The sequence below is a fragment of the Montipora capricornis genome, chromosome 3 (assembly GCF_036669925.1).
Source record: "Montipora capricornis isolate CH-2021 chromosome 3, ASM3666992v2, whole genome shotgun sequence".
Lineage (NCBI taxonomy): Eukaryota > Metazoa > Cnidaria > Anthozoa > Scleractinia > Acroporidae > Montipora > Montipora capricornis.
The window spans coordinates 54,972,234-54,988,628 of NC_090885.1; the positions used below are offsets into that span (position 1 = coordinate 54,972,234).

Here is a 16,395-nt window from a genome sequence, read left to right on the forward strand (position 1 = left end):
GGATGCTTAAGTACGGTTAGGGATGCTTAAGTACGGCTAGGGATGATTAACTATGCTTACGTACGCTTAGGGATGCTTAAGTACGGCTAGGGATAATTAAGGATGCTTCAGTACGGTTAGGGATGCTTAAGTACGGCTAGGGATGATTACGTATGCTTAAGTACGCTTAGGGATGCGTAAGTACGGCTAGGGATGATTAAGGATGCTCAAGTAAGGCTAGGGATGAAGAAGGATGCTTAAGTACGCTTAGGGATGCTTAAAAACAGCTAGGGATGCTTAGGTACGGCTAGGGATGATTAAGGATGCTTAAGTACGGCTAGGGATGAAGAAGGATGCTTAAGTACGGCTAGGAATGAAGAAGGATGCTTAAGTACGGTTAGGGATGCTTAGGTACGGCTAGGGATGGTTAGGTACGGCTAGGGATGCTTAGGTACGGCTAGGGATGTCTAAGGATGCTTAAGTACGGCTAGGGATGATTAAGGATGCTTAAGTACGGTTAGGGATGCTTAAGTACGGCTAGGGATGATTAACTATGCTTAAGTACGTTTAGGGATGCTTAAGTACGACTAGGGATGATTACGTATGCTTAAGTACGCTTAGGGATGCTTAAAGACGGTGCCTACTAATTAACAATATTTTTGCCCCGGTGTGTGATTATGCAGGAAATGTAGATCTTAACAAGTGTTATTAAAATCCAAAAAGAAAATTAGGGTAACCATGCATTTTTCAAAGATAATTCATGAATAATCTTTGTAAAAGGCTTTAAAATACAAAGCAATGTGTGGCGTTCTTTCTCAAATGGAAGCTTAATTATCTCTCAAAAATGCATGGTTACCCCCAATTTTCTTTTTGGATACCAAGTGTACTTACTAAGATCTACTTTTTCCGGATAGTTTTAAACTGCGCAAATATATCCCTGTATTAGTAAGCATCACCGATAGGAAATCCGAGTATCTCAAGATGCGCAGAACGTATGTGCAGTAACAATAGTAGGCACCGTCCTTAAGTACGGCTAGGGATAATTAAGGATGCTCAAGTAAAGCTAGGGATGAAGAAGGATGCTTAAGAACAGCTAGGGATGCTTAGGTACGGCTAGGGATGATTAAGGATGCTTAAGTACGGCTAGGGATGAAGAAGGATGCTTAAGTACGGCTAGGAATGAAGAAGGATGCTTAAGTATGCTTGGGGATACTTAAGTACAGCTAGGGATGCTTAGGTACGGCTAGGGATGATTAAGGATGCTTAAGTGCGGCTAGGGATGAAGAAGGATGCTTAAGTACGCTTAGGGATGCTTAAGTACGGCTAAGGATGATTAAGGAAGCTTAAGTACGGTTAGGGATGCTTACGTATGGCTAGGGATGATAAAGGATGCTTAAGTACGGTTAGGGATGCTTAGGTACGGCTAGGGGGATGGTTAAGTACGGCTAGGGATGCTTAAGTACGGCTAGGGATGATAAAGGATGCTTAAGTACGGTTAGGGATGCTTATCTACGGTTAGGGATGGTTAGGTACGGCTAGGGATGCTTAGGTACGGCTAGGGATGTCTAAGGATGCTTAAGTACGGCTATGGATGCTTAAAGTGCTACTGTGACGAAATTTGAATCTTCCCTATCGAAGCCATTTGGGCACATAAACACGTAGTCTGTACGAGAAGAAGAATGCTGTTTACCATTTTCAAATATCTCTTTTTGTTCTGGAGATATTCAAGTTTTTTTAATATGCACATTAGCCAAGTGATCAAGTATGATGGAGAAAGATATCTCAGCCAATTTGTATCAGAAATACTTGGTTCTTTGCACTAAGATTCTAGTAAATGTGTTCCACAATATGAGCGTACCATTTTTGTTACCATGGCAACATACTGGGTTCCAGACCTCCCTGATATTAAAAGCTTTGCAGACCACCTTTGGCGTTCTGTTTTGATATTTGCAAATGGTGCCTCATCTGCATGATCCTGCCAGCATATAAAGATGTTAGGTCGAGTTTGTGGCCTTGGTAAATGTATTTCTAGCCTGAGATCACCAAAATATTGAAATCAGGTTGGAGGGGACTGGAAAAGAGTGAGTTGCCTTGGGAAACAATTTCTTTACAGTCGTAGGTGTGTTGCCTTCAGAACTATCAGCTCACCAAGTTTCAATGGTCTCTGTTGCAAATTGACCGGGATAGCTCTATTTATATTCTTGATGTTCTACTGGGTTGGGTGAATGACGTCATCAGCCTTCTCATTTGCATATTTAACGCATTTTTCAAACTTAAATATCTCTGGAACCAATGCAGATATTTCCAAACGGTAAACAGCGTTTTTAATGTTTCATGGTACTCTATGTGATAAACCAAAAAACTCAAGGGATAAAAATTTGATCACAGTAGCACTTTAAGTACGGCTAGGGATGATTAAGGATGCTTAAGTACGGTTAGGGATGCTTAAGTACGCGCTAGGGATGAAGAAGGATGCTTAAGTACGCTTAGGGATGCGTAAGTACGGCTAAGGATGATTAAGGATGCTTATAATTAAGTACGGTTAGGGATGCTTAGGTACGGCTAGGGATGATTAAGGATGCTTAAGTACGGCTAGGGATGAAGAAGGATGCTTGGGTACGCTTAGGGATGCTTAAGTACGGCTAGGGTTGCTTAGGTACGGCTAGGGATGATTAAGCATAGTTAAGTACGCCCCCTGGGACCACTATATGAGTGACTACACCGGACCACTATATGAGTGGCTACACCAATTAGTTACCGAAAATCCCTGTTTTCGCCAGCCATTTTATAAACTGAGCCCACATATTTTGTGGCCAACGGCATTTCACCAGCAGCCATGCCCTTTTTAAACTAGTGACCAGTCTACTTTAGCCATGAACGTGGCAAATCCAAAATGGAAGAGATGGTCGTTGTGTTTACGATTGCTTATGTTCTCGTTTCGTTGTGTTTCATCGCGCCGCCAAGAGAGTTTGTTAGTGCTGGGTTAACTGTGCAAAATATTCTATCCAGTTACTTAGGCAGCGAGGATATAGATTTTGTTGGTTATCATTTGAAGAGGACAACTGCTACACTTCTCCTTCACTCATTGCTACCTTTAGGTATTACATTTTCCTTGCTTTTTAATCAAAATGTTACACACTTGTTGTTGAATACGTTAGCCTTGTTGCTGAATACCTCACTGGAAAATTCCATGTGTTCTCATGTAAATATTTTTCCCACGATTGGGAAGTCACGCAATGTTTGATTTTTGCGTGACATGAAACGAACTGGACTGCTGTTCATTGGACATACATTGTACGTGTACATGTAGTTTGATGCTACCCTGATTTACTACTATTTGTTTGCTTTTACTATACCACTCCCTGATTGGTTTTACTGCTTTCTACTACTGCACTTAATTATTACTACTACAACTACCTTTTTTTCTGTATTTTAATACTGTTTATTTGTTCATATTAATTACATCTACTGTACAGAGAACCTTACATTAATCCACATAAGTCACATTTAATTTATTCTACACTTATGATACACACACACACAAATACACCACTTTCCTAAGCCTTAAGGGCATCTTAATAGACTAAAACAATACACAAGATACATGTACAATACAAAAATATCAGACTGATAGAATATTTACATATTTGCCCCACATCAAGTAATGAGCAGAGACTGTCGATCAATGTTTGACTTGGCAATCATTGTCTCAAGTTGATGTGCTATATTAACCCAATTAACTCCAAGGGGTTCCCCTTTGACTTGTAAGTAAAATCGTCTCAGTGGCGTTAGACAGAATAAAGTCTGGCCTGTTTAGGCCGGTTTGGGCGTCAAAGGGTTAATTTTTGCAATAAATATCCCAATATAGGGTAACGTTTTCAGGCTATCTATTTTTTTTCCAATCCAAGATGTCACCTGGGAATTGATGATTATAACTGAGCAGTCAGCGCAATGATTACTCTACTCTGAAGCTCTTTGTTAATAGTCTTAAACACAACAGACTTGATTTGAACTATTTGGCCATTTAAAATTAGTTTGCATTGATCTTGTATAACAAAGGGTTCGTTGCAAATACCGTGTGCACATGCTTTGAGTTTTTCATGCTATTCTGAAGGAAGTGCGTTGATCACAGACATAAGCCTAAAAGCATCCAGTGGTGAGATATTTAGCTCTCTTAACTTACGTGTACTTTCAATAATAAGATCATTATTTTCATCTAGTAAGTCTCCAAGTCTAAGAATACCTTTTTCTTGCAACATCTTGAAATAAAAGGATTTTCCATCAATGCAAATTAGTTTATTGTTTTACAGAAATTAATAATGCTTGAGTTTGAGTTTGAGTTTGAGTTTGAAAGAAATTTGAAATTTATATAACTATTATTATTATTATTATTATTATTATTATTATTATTATTATTATTATTATTATTATTATTATTATTATTATTATTAATGAAAACTGTTATTATTAGTTATTAATAAGACAGTTTTTGTAATTGTACATATTCAATTTTCAAGAATTACCCTTCATTTTTTTGATGTAATCTATTTTCAGTTTTACTTGGCAAATAAAGATTATTATTTATTATTAAAAAAAATATATTATTATTATTATTATTATTTGAAGTGTGGTCTACAGGTGGCTTCAACTGGATTTGGACCCATGACCTCTGCGCTGCCTTTGCAATGCTCTACCAATTGAGCTATGAAGCCACACAGTTGGGAGCAGGTCAATTTGTTGGGTATAATTATTTTTTCCTGTGAAAGGACTCAATGAATGAAAGAAATGTATTTAGAAATTTGGGTTATAGACGAAATGTAGAGGTGATCCTCTCACTTAACTGGACAGTTTAAGCATTTGTCTGTTATAGATGTTGCAGGTTAGTACAACAACAGGTAAATTTGTTGGGCTCATAGCTCAGTTGATAGAACAATGCACCAGCATCACAGAGGTCATGGGTTTGAATCCCACTGAATTTTCCAGCTGTTTATAAGAGACAAATTGCTTAAATTGTCCAGATAAGTGCAAGGATAACTTTTACATTACTTTTTACTGTACTACTCTGGTTTGCTGTTAATAATAATGAGATGCTATATGTACAAATCGATGGCAAAAGTAGTTGAGACAGTAATGCAAGGATGGGCCTGAAAACCTCACAGCCCACTAGAAGCTTCAAAATAGAAGTCTCCCTCCCCCGAATCAATGTTGGACTAAGAAATGCCTGTTTACGATTGGCAACATTGTTCTGGGGGAGAGGGGGTAATTGTTGAAAATAAGTAAGAAAACCAAGCGTAAAAGGTGGCCATCCCAAGATTTTTTGCCACTGATTATACATGTACATGTAGGTAGTATGTAGTTGAAAGTCTTACAGTGTATATTACATGAATTGTATATACATTTGGATACTGATGAAGTGCTAGCTGAGGATTTTCCTCTTCACCAAAAAAATAATATCATCATCACATACAGTGAAGATACTATTTTTACAGCTGTATCTTTCACATGTGAGGACATGGGTATCATCATGGTAACTAACAAGATTAGCCAACAAAAAGCAAGCTTACCCTGGCCAGCTTCATCATAAGATACTATTGTGCTGTAATAATATTTGTCTGTTTACATGTACATTAAGATTTTTATGGCTCAATCTCCAATTATCATGATTTATCTCTGACCTCTTGATACTATCAGCACTCGAAGATAAAAAATTAGTTGGTATCCCCATGCAGCCAAGTAATATTCTCTATTACAGTATTTCATCAATTTTTTTTTCTCTTGAAGGAAGAGATAGTGTTTGGCACAAATGCAACTTCAGAGTGTATTCATTGGTACATGTAGTTTAGATTTGTTTCTCTCATAGTGTGAGGTAAATAGAATTGTATGTCACCTTGGTATTTTTCTGTCTCAGGTTATTACGTTTGTTTGGGACTGGTATCACCTGATCTTCATTTATTTGAACCAGCAAGGACAGGACTTGCTGAAAATGCATCTCTTCTACTTTGCCTGAGTATCTCACTTTGTGGTGCTCTTTGTGCACGATACTGGTCTTGGAAATATTGGTACGCTGAAAAAGTCTTTTATTCCATCAGAGTAATGTATATTAGTGGGTGAAAAGACAAAGTACAGCTTTATCTCTGGCTCTTATTTGACTTTATGATATTATATTCCCACCCACGTGAATGCTTTGACTTTTCAGTCATTTTACATTATATCTAATTATAAATTGTGAATGAGGTGATCGCACATGCACGGCACGGCCCTAACATGTTCGCATGGTACTTGTCTAACACGCTTGATTTAAACAAACTTTAAAACGTTGGCTACAATTGGCTACAATTGGTGATCCGGCATTTATTGCTGCCGCACCTAAACTGTGAAATACATTACCATTGATTATAAGACAGATTGATAACTTTAATTTATTCAAGAACAGACATTAGATTAAATTAAATTTTATAATTATATTTATGTTTATTACTTACTTCTTATTCCTCTAGTATTTTTGCTTCAAGTATCATTTTATATTTTATACACATTTATATATTTTATTAGACTAAGTGTACATATCTTGTAATATACTTGTTGTTAAGCACATTTGAAAACTGTATTGTTGAATTTGTGCTATAGAAATAAATGTTATTATTATTATTATTATTATTGATTTATTATTCAGGGCTTGAAATTTGCGAAAAAATCCAGTCGCAATTTTGCGACAAGATACGAAAATGTAGTCGCAATTTCGAAAATTTTAGTCGCAAAATCATCGCGCTGCATTGTGTTGTCAGCGGTGTAGCAAAACAAAATATGAGCCCACAATACTTGTGTTGAAGTAAACCGCTGAAAATGGCGAATGATATTGAAGGAATGGAGTTGTGCACGCAACATCGCAGCGAAATTACGCTACAATTACGCTATCTTCAGATTGAAAGAAAACTCAAGGCGAGAAACAAAATAATTTTGTCATTTCTTCATTTATTTTAGTAAAAAGAGCAGCAAAGTGGCAACTGCTACTAATTCTTTTGTTTCGAAAGAGCGAAGATGAGAACAAGTCGCAAATTTGCGACTTCTCCAGATTTTTTAGTCGCAAAGGGAAAAAATTCAGTCGCAAATGCGACTGTATTGGTTGCAATTTCAAGCCCTGGTATTGTTGACATGTTCTTTTTAAGTCTCCTTTTTCTACTATTTGAATTTTACAATAATAATAACAGTAATAATAATAATTATAATTTTTATTATTATGCTTATAGTAATATTGATTATAATAATATTTTTTAAGCATAATAATAATTATTAATAATGATCAAATTATTATTAAGATGTACTGCTGTCTTTCTGTCACATTCCTTTCTGAGTGAATGTTGGTCAGTCATGTAATAATATAATAGGGACCTTTAGATCGCAGGACAAGGCCTACTATGAGTACAGTGTATGTGTTTTCCGTTTTGAATGCGCGCACTTTGAAAAATGTCAGCCTCCAAACCTTATGTGCATGCTCAGTATCGAAAACGCATACTCTTCCTTGTCCTTTGATCTGAAGGTCCCTGATAATGTCAATATACCAGTAAGTTCTCTTAGTCATTTGTTACATTCTTTTGCAATCAACTTCTTCTTTAGGTTAGTTTAACCCTATTTGGGTGATAAACCTTTTTTATCAGGTATCCAGCCACATTGAAATAGTTGCAAAAGCTTGAGTGGTGCCACTGTTGATTTTATGTGTATGGTATTTTAAAGAGGCATGCACTCTCCAGCTGTTGGAAAATTCTTTTTTAATTTGGGAAACCTCATTCTCGTTTGCCCATAATTAATTTGGCTGCAGATCGAGAGATGAAACAGCTGATTCCAGTGGATCACAACCTATCTTAGTTATCTTTCATATAGAGTAACAAAGTCATGGTAGAAACGAAAATTTATGAGAGACCTGTGCAAGCTCTCTTTCCTCCCCCACGGGCTAGTTGTTGCTTTTTTTTTCAGAAATTTGGTTTTTTTATGCTGCATCAGTCCTGAATCCTTTACTGCATGTAAACAATCTCAAAGTTTAGTATGCTCTTGGCAACATTATCTTTTGAGAAAACGTTTTGCTTTACAAATGTGCCTACTGTTACAAAAGAGCCCCTTTGTTAAAATGGCAATAATGCTGTAGTTGGCACATTTGTAACAGTCACTGACATCAATGGTATCTTTGTGATTAAAACATTGATATTTGCAGGTCAAAGCATCCATTTGCCCAGCTCTTATTAAAACATGGCAGCCCTTGGAGAGCAGTGGCTTCAAGTGTAAACATAGAATTCCGACGGATTACAAAATTCTCCTCCATAATTGGTGGTACAAGCTTATACATTACAGACTCTTGGATAATAAAATGCTCTGCCTATAAAGTTGACATTGCTCATCAACCTGATGTCCACCTGTCAATCATTCATGCCGAGGACCATGACATCTCACATGAGAGCAGTGTGGCTGTACAATTCCTGAACATAAGAGTGGCAAGCATCACTCCTGGGGTTAAATCCTTTGTAATCAGACTCAATTCTACAGATTATGGAGACCTGAGAGAAAAGTTGCAAGCGCCGATAAGAAATGCTAGGAATGTTGTTATACATCAGTCACTTAGTGACAGGTTTATCGATGCCTTCAAGGAGCAAGTATCTCAAAATGAAAGATACCAGCTACAAGAAGGAGAAGAGGTTTGTTATTCGCACTGTTGCAGGGTAGGAAATGAGTACCTCTGAATCTTTCTCAAAGTGAGAGCTATACTAAGAGAATCAGAGTTTAAACTAGAGGATTAAACGTAAGAATTTTAAAAGGTAATTGAATTTTGGTCATTTTATTGCAGATTATACACAAAACTCAAAGGCAACCTTAATATAAAAAAAGTGAAAAAAGAGGAGGTATCGTCCTCGTAATATTACCACACCTCCAGGTTGGAAGAACCTTTAAATAAAACAACCAGTATAAAATAATGTTCTACAGCTGTACCTATTGAAATTGTTTTTCTGATGTGTGAACAGCCCTTGAATGAGGTGAAAAAAGTCACCTCATTTTCCCCCTCAAGGTGGTCCCCTCAAGTTTTGCGGAGTAACTACACTTTGTCGCACAAGCTTTTGGCCACTTTCTGGTAAAACCTAAATCAAATTTTAAAAAAAAGGACAGGCAAATGGGATTGTCATTCTAAAAAGGCCTTGAATAATTTTATCATCATCAAATCTTTGGTTTATTACCATCTTTTTCTTATAAACAAAAGGATCCTGAGCCGTGCATTGGATGCATGCAAGCACCAGCTGACATCAAACTTCGGAAGCTGTGTGCTACAGCTGGAGAAGGAGAGTGTGTACCTTGTTACTGTCGACCAATGTGGTGTATTGACTGTATGGGCAAATGGTATGCAAGTCGACAAGATCAACATGAGCCTGAAGGGTGGCTGGCCAGTACATCTCCCTGTCCAACGTGTCGCGCAAAGTTTTGCATGCTGGATGTTTGCTTGATTTCCAGAAGCAACTGATATTGGTTGATTGCAAAATTAAAGGGAATTCATGAGTATCAAGTCAAAGGAAGGAACAAGTGTTAAACCCTCGGAAATATGGATCACACACGGGACCTTAAAATCCGTTGTTGGTACTTTTGACCCTTGACGCTGCCCCGGGTATATTATGGTGCAGTACTGGAAATGACAAATCTCTATCATCAGACAAGGACATTGAACGAACAAATAAGGCTGAAATTAAGTCATGAGGTATGGATTTCGACGTAACCCGATCCGTACGTTTTTGGGCATCATTTCAGTTTTACTCCAATCTTATCTTATGTCCCAGTTTATACATCAGCTCACATCCCCCTATTCAAAGTGAAACAACTAAATCTTGCATGAAGTAAGTTATCTTCTTTACATTTTCTTTGGTATTTTGAGTGATAAGACAAAGCGAAGACTGGTTATGATTTCCAGCCTTCTTCAGGTACAATGAGAGTTTACATTCGATTGCTTGAAAGAGGGATGCCATCGCGGCATAAGTATGATAGAGTATGATTTCCTTTATCAAAATGTTAAGATTACATGGATTAAGAGGTACTACAGTCGAACCTGTATATAACGGCCCTGTATTAAGCGGCCACCCTCTATTAAGCGACCAGTTTTCAAAGTCCCGATTTTTCGCTCATACAAACGCCTTATTTGTTACCTGTATTAGGCGGCCACCTCTATTAAGCGGCCGCTGCCACCCTGTGGCAGTCCCATGTTTGTCTTTCTTTGTTATTTTTACCTGTATTAAGCGGCCACCCCTGAACGGAATCTAAGCCGTATGTCATTTTATGTGGTGTTTTATTGTTTTTAAAATGTAATCCATCGTCACTATACAGGCGTTCTGATAGGGTGCGATTAAAAAATGCAAATTATGCGATTTTTTCAGGGCAGATTGTGCGATTAGAAAGGCCAATTATGCGATAAATAATGTAAATTATGCGATTTTTTTCTCAGCAATTTTAAGCTTGTTTTATAAGGTTTCAGGTTAAGAAAAACACTTTTTTGCTGCCCTAAAGACATTTTGAACACAAAGGAACAGTAATTATGTATCTCGATCGACATTAGTTGGGATAAATAAAAAAAATGAGGTCTTCTGCACTATCGGTAACATGCCAAATTAATGATCAAGGTGCTTGTCAATCACGAACTTCCGAAGATGGTCAATAACAATAGGGCCATACCCCCATTTATACGAGAGAAAATAAGCCGCGGCTTACAGAAGACTCGAATGTTCACCCCGTATAAATGGTACAAAATCTACGTTCACGTCTTTTTCAAGCCGCGGCTTATATTGACCTGGGAATATATATTCGTATAAATAGTTCCTTTTGCGTATTTTGTACACCATGGCCAGAGTAAGCCGCGGCTTATTTTCTCTCGTATAAAAGGTCCTAATATTGCACGACGAGAAAAACATCAGTCCATCGTCCACGAGGAGCGAACCTGTGAGGTACTTTCTTGCTCGATCGTGAGCTGTCAGATTGGGCGGAAGGTGGGAACTTCCTTCTTCGTCGAAGAAAAAGCGAGTGTTTTCACAACAAACTTATCCATGAGTAAGTTTTTATCAGTTTTCAACGAAAGAAACGACATTTTGCCGAAAAACTTACAACTCCGCTTATTTTTCACAAATCTCTTCTCTAAGAAGGCAACTGTGTCATTTCAGTGGTGTGTATGTAAGGGCGTGTTTGTGTTGCACCAATAGAAGGAGACTCGTACCAGGTCCCCGACATGAAAAATAAAGCCTTCAACTTCGAATGTTTACGAAATCGAAGGTGAACAAAGGGTTTTTAGCCTTTTTCCAAGATAAATCACCTTAAAAATGGCGTATTTATGCAGGAATTTCTAAGACACGTGTTGATTTATGTTTCATGTTATGAATTTTGTGCGTCCTTTTGTGAGTTATGCGATTTTTCGTGAATTGTGCGATCGGATGCGATTTGAGGTCGATTGTGCGAAATCGCACCATCGCGTAATATCAGAAGGCCTGACTATAAAAAAAATATCATTTGCAAAGATACTGTAAACTGCTCCTTAGTGTCGTTAACGCTTTGCAGATGCCCGCAATGTGCTTAAGTACAGTACAAAATCACAAAAGCAAAAAAATGATCCCTTTGAAGATATGCTTCACTCTTCAGATAGAAATTCCTCTTCAATTAGCTTGTTGTGTAATGGAGAATGAGTCGCCTTCAAACCTGTACTCGCAAGGGATTTTGAGGTCATAAGTTAAACCTCCACCTCTGTTAACTCGCTTGCCCTTTCACCGTAACTTTCCCTTTGTTTGTAGGCCGTTTCAAAAATTTGGTTAGCCACAATGCCATCAACTTAGGTACCTATCCAATCACTTCATAATCGTCCATCATTTCATTAGGGTGAGAATATGGTTTGGAAGCGGTTTTGCCACGTCCAGATCTTGTAACTCTCGGTGTAACACTAGATTTCCGTAATTTTGGGCGAACAATTGCCACAATATTCAAGTCTTCCTTATTTTGCGGTTCTCGTTTCAATGCGTACATCTCATCGACTTTTGGCTCCCATATACTCAAGTATGCATGGTACCGACGCATATAAAAATAGACGTGAAGAAGTTCCTTTGTCATATTTTAGCTGTAGAAAGAACTTTCCAAGTGAGCCACATCAGATTATGAGTCAACAGTGGGATGTTTTACAAAACGTCCGCCGCTAATTTGGTAGCCAATAAGGCGAGAAATGTTTAAAGCCGCTCCAGTAGCTATCAGTGCCCACAAAATTGACAGTTAATAACGACTTGCTCTGCAAACAAACGTTTCAAGTGCTGAAGCGCCAGACGTACATGTCCAAATTTTTAAGACTTCGTAATTGATCCTACCCTATTACTACTTTAAAGCCAGTAGATCGCTTGAAAGAGTGTTGATTGTTTTATTGTTTCCTTGCATGAAGTGTATTTGTATGATACGCCATTAAAATTGACATTAGACCACGCCCAGTGAGTATTTTTAGTGATCCTGTATTAAGCGGCCAGTTTCTCAAGTCCCGAGGGTGGCCGTTATATACAGGTTCGACTGTAGTACCTAAATTACAACAACAATAGGAAGTGAAATGCACAAGTGGAAAATCTAACATATGACTGTCAAAGGCTTTCCTTTAACTCAAAGTTTACAGGGAGTTGCAACCGCGGCGGAATCGTCAACGAGCTAGGGCGTCACTTCAAAATAACATTTGAGCGAACTATTTTACGATATAAAAGTCCATCTTGTTCCGGCGTTGTAAAATGTGGATGTAGTATTGTATAACTAAAGTAATATAAACGGTGAAATAAAGAAGATTAAACTATTCTTGATCGTGTGTATACCTTTTCCACACAAACCCTTTCATTTGGTTATTTCACGGTGAGAAATGTTAAACCCACGCGCAACAGACGTTTCCTCGTTGTTAGCACTACTGTTTTTATTTCGCGTTGCTGTTGCAGTTGGGTTGTCACTGCATAGTCCTTATTCTCAGTTCCGAAGAGCTTTTTTCAAAAAAAAAATGAAAAAGAAAATGTTTCTTAGTAAAATAAAATACGGACTCTAGGTCCACTCTTGTTTCTATTGTATATTAATTAACGATTTGCCTAGGTCTTCTAATAAATTAACTTTTAGCATGTTTGTAGATGATATAAATATGTTTTATTCTTCAAAAGACCCCGAACAATTACAATCAGTTATTAATGAAGAACTTTGAGAGGTCTTAAAATTTTTGCAGCAAATATGCTGTTCATTAATTTTAAGAAGACCAATCACATGATGATTACTTCACCTAAGAGGAAAACATATCAGAATAACAGTTTGTATGGTATAGAACAAAAGTCCCAGATTAAATTCTTGGGTGTCTTTATTGAGGAGCACCCTAAAATGGGATGCTCAGCTCCAGCACATTAACAACAAAATAATAAAAAAAACCTTGGAATTTTATTTAAGCTTACTTATAGGCATGATTATGTGCCTATGAGTATAATTATCTGTATCTAACGTATGGATTAATGAGCTAAGGTAACCCATACCAAACTAAGTTAATGGCATCAAAATAAGTCAAAATAACTGTATTCGCTGCATCTTCTTTGCAAACAAAAGAGAAAGTCCCACACAGTACTATACACTATTAGAAATTTTAAAGTTTGAGAATATTTTTAAATTAAAAGTAGGCACTCTTGTGCATAAAATACGGTATCACAAAAAGGACATACCCCCTGCTCTCTATGATGATTTAGTTCAACCAACTTCGGCTGTACATAATTATAATACCAGGTATGCCACTAATCAAAACCTGTACAGGCCATTTTCAAGAACTAATTATGGTCTGGCAAGCCTTTAGAGTGGTGGCATCACAGACCTGGTAAGCAATACCTATGAAATTCAGTGTCTTTCCTTCGACAGTTTAAAAAAGAATACAAACTTTTTCTACTTGACAGTTAGGCATGTGATTAATTTAGCCAGAGGTTCATAACTAGTTTCTATAATTACTGTATAACCTCCACTGACCCACTTGTAACCCTCCCCTCCCCCAACTCGAAAGCATGTTCGTCCTTTGGCTGCTTCACACTTTCTCCTTTGTTATGTTTAATACAAACAAATTGCGATTTTGAGACGGCAATACCACATTATATTGACGGCTAGTTGGGAGAAAATATATTCCGCATTGGGCGGAGTCGCGAAGCGACGGAGCCCAATACGGGCTCAGACAATACGTGTAAATCGGCCCTTAAACTCCCAACTGTCGTTTCGTATTAATCTCGTACCCAGATCTCCCACGTTCATACGGAAGGGAGATCTGGTAAAGTTCGATTTCGAGCATGCTCAGTGCCAGCGAGGCCCGGAATACGGGCTTTTCTATCACTGCGCATGTTCGTACTTTGGGTGATTTTGCTGAATAAACATGGATTTCGAGAGTAATCTTGAAGAGATTCTTTTGGACAGAGGACAAGGAAACCTTAGAAAGAAGCGCTACAGGCGATTGTTTTTGAACGGTCGAGATTATTGAATTGTCGGAGCAATTGCAGAATCACTGAAACGAACGCTTAGGCTTAATCAATAAACGAGTGCTATTTTCTTCACACGATCTCGTAAAAAGTGGAGTTAACCAAACCGTAAATTGAAAGCTAAAATGTTAGAGAGTGCTTAGACCTAATCACTGCAACGAGTGCTATTTTCTTGACACGATCTCGTGAAAAATGTAGTTAATCTAACCGTAAAATTCACAATTGATCACCACTTAATTCGCGAGTCACGCTTTAAGAACGAGAAACACTTTTTTAAATAAATTACATACTTCAACTTGAACTTATTACTTTCTGCGTACCGCGTAGCCAGCTACGCAGAACTTTATTTGAGTGGCAGGGTACGTGGGGCTTTCGTCGGTACCATTAACACAAACGTCGCAAATTTTTAAAATGATTTTCCTCAACTGTAAAGCTTTTCCGGCGTCGGAAAAAACAACTTTCCTCCGCACAACTGGAATTTATTCAAAACAGAACATGAGCTTGCGAAACCAAACCTTCACTAAGTGCCCCGCGAAATAAGCCAACCGGAGCGTAGATTGCATTGCCGCAACCTTTTTTTAGTAGCCAATGAAACATGGTGTACTGTCGAACTTTACCAGATCTCACATTTCCAGAGACAGAGTGAGATCTGGGTACGAGATTAGTTTCGTATACGACGCGGCAAAAAAATGAACTAAGATGCATGGCGCGCACGTTCAGCGCGTCGACTGTTTTTCTGCACGTTCAACTGATTGTTCTGTCGCGTTGCCACTGTTCTTCCTTGCAATTCCTATAATTTGGCTATCAGTCTAGTCTCTGGCTAAGAAGAGCACAAGAAGTACCAATTCATTTAAACTTGCACGAAGAAACTCATCATTGTAGCAGAAAGTAATCAGTTGAATGGTTACGTGATGCTACTCTGCCTACTAATACTGTTTCAGAGAAATCAATTTTTGAGATTCAAATTAACTTGAAATGTATGAAATTTCATATATTGGTAAATTCATTTCATTCTCCTCTTGACGGGATATAACTTGAACTCGAAATGGACTCGCAGCTCCCAGTAGTGGCTTGATAGCTCACTTGGTAAAGCAGTGCGTGGGTATGAATCCCGTTCAGGCATGGATATTTTTTTCAGCCGGGCTCGCTTTAATTTTGTAACTTTCATTTCCTGCATGTGAATACGGCTTTTAAAGGATGATATGAAATTTCATCAAAATTCGTTAACTTCAATTACTGTTCTTAAATCACGATGTATGAGAAAAATCTAAAGGAGGCAAAAGCTCGCTAAAAATAAATTAAATTAATTACTTTACACTGAGCCAGATAATTGGTCATTTTTTCCCTTTACTTGTATTACACTGGTTTTATTCATATGTACCCTGGCAGTGTCGTCTAACCTCATGACTATGAGTAGGTTAACTTATTTTAAAAATAGAAAAACCTTATTACAATTAACAAATCCGAAGAAACGATCTCATGATTAGCAACCAATGATTGTTTGTTTACTTCTACAGAGCACAACCTGCTTTCCTCTAGACGGGCCAGCTGGCTACTTCAAGTGTCCTTTTTATACCGGTTTCTAAACTGTAATGGTACATTCGTCTCATTGATGTGTATGTCTGGATTGTGTACTCTTGCCTTGTCATAGTAATCAATGACATCTTTCACCGTTGATTTCTTAACTGATGTGAGTTGAGAATCTGTGTATCCTAGTTGGCGATATTGCCTTGCTAAATGATGTGTGTTTTCCTTACTAGTCAGTGAAATGGCAGCTTTGATGTAGTCTTCAGCTTCAAGAAGATAAGGTACGAGTGCCAATTTTTCTTCTCTCTTTTTCTTCCGGTTAAGTACGTAGATACTATATTTGCAGCAGCCGAACTGAAAAGCAATGTAGGCGTCGGACTTA

At 37.8% G+C, this 16,395-nt stretch overlaps 1 protein-coding gene and 1 pseudogene across 1 annotated transcript; one reads left to right on the top strand and one right to left on the bottom strand.

Annotated features, from left to right (window-relative positions):
• The first annotated feature begins 2,831 nt into the window (after window positions 1–2,831).
• LOC138043428 (E3 ubiquitin-protein ligase TM129-like) lies at window positions 2,832–12,797 on the top strand. The gene is made up of 4 exons (XM_068889690.1): window positions 2,832–3,077; window positions 5,888–6,038; window positions 8,186–8,663; window positions 9,221–12,797. Exons 1-4 carry the CDS (start codon window positions 2,873–2,875, stop codon window positions 9,476–9,478), a joined length of 1,092 nt encoding a protein of 363 aa, XP_068745791.1. The 5' UTR covers window positions 2,832–2,872; the 3' UTR covers window positions 9,479–12,797.
• A 3,026-nt stretch (window positions 12,798–15,823) lies between these two features.
• The window catches only part of LOC138043429 (uncharacterized), a 25,911-nt pseudogene continuing 25,339 nt past the window's right edge, over window positions 15,824–16,395 (bottom strand).

Bases quoted from the DNA above. Each gene is read 5' to 3' on its own strand.
- LOC138043428 (XM_068889690.1), top strand. From the start codon at position 2,873: ATGGAAGAGATGGTCGTTGTGTTTACGATTGCTTATGTTCTCGTTTCG. The intron at 3,078-5,887 runs GTATTACATTTT...TTTCTGTCTCAG, and splicing joins TCACTCATTGCTACCTTTAG to GTTATTACGTTTGTTTGGGA. The intron at 6,039-8,185 runs GTACGCTGAAAA...TGATATTTGCAG, and splicing joins TACTGGTCTTGGAAATATTG to GTCAAAGCATCCATTTGCCC.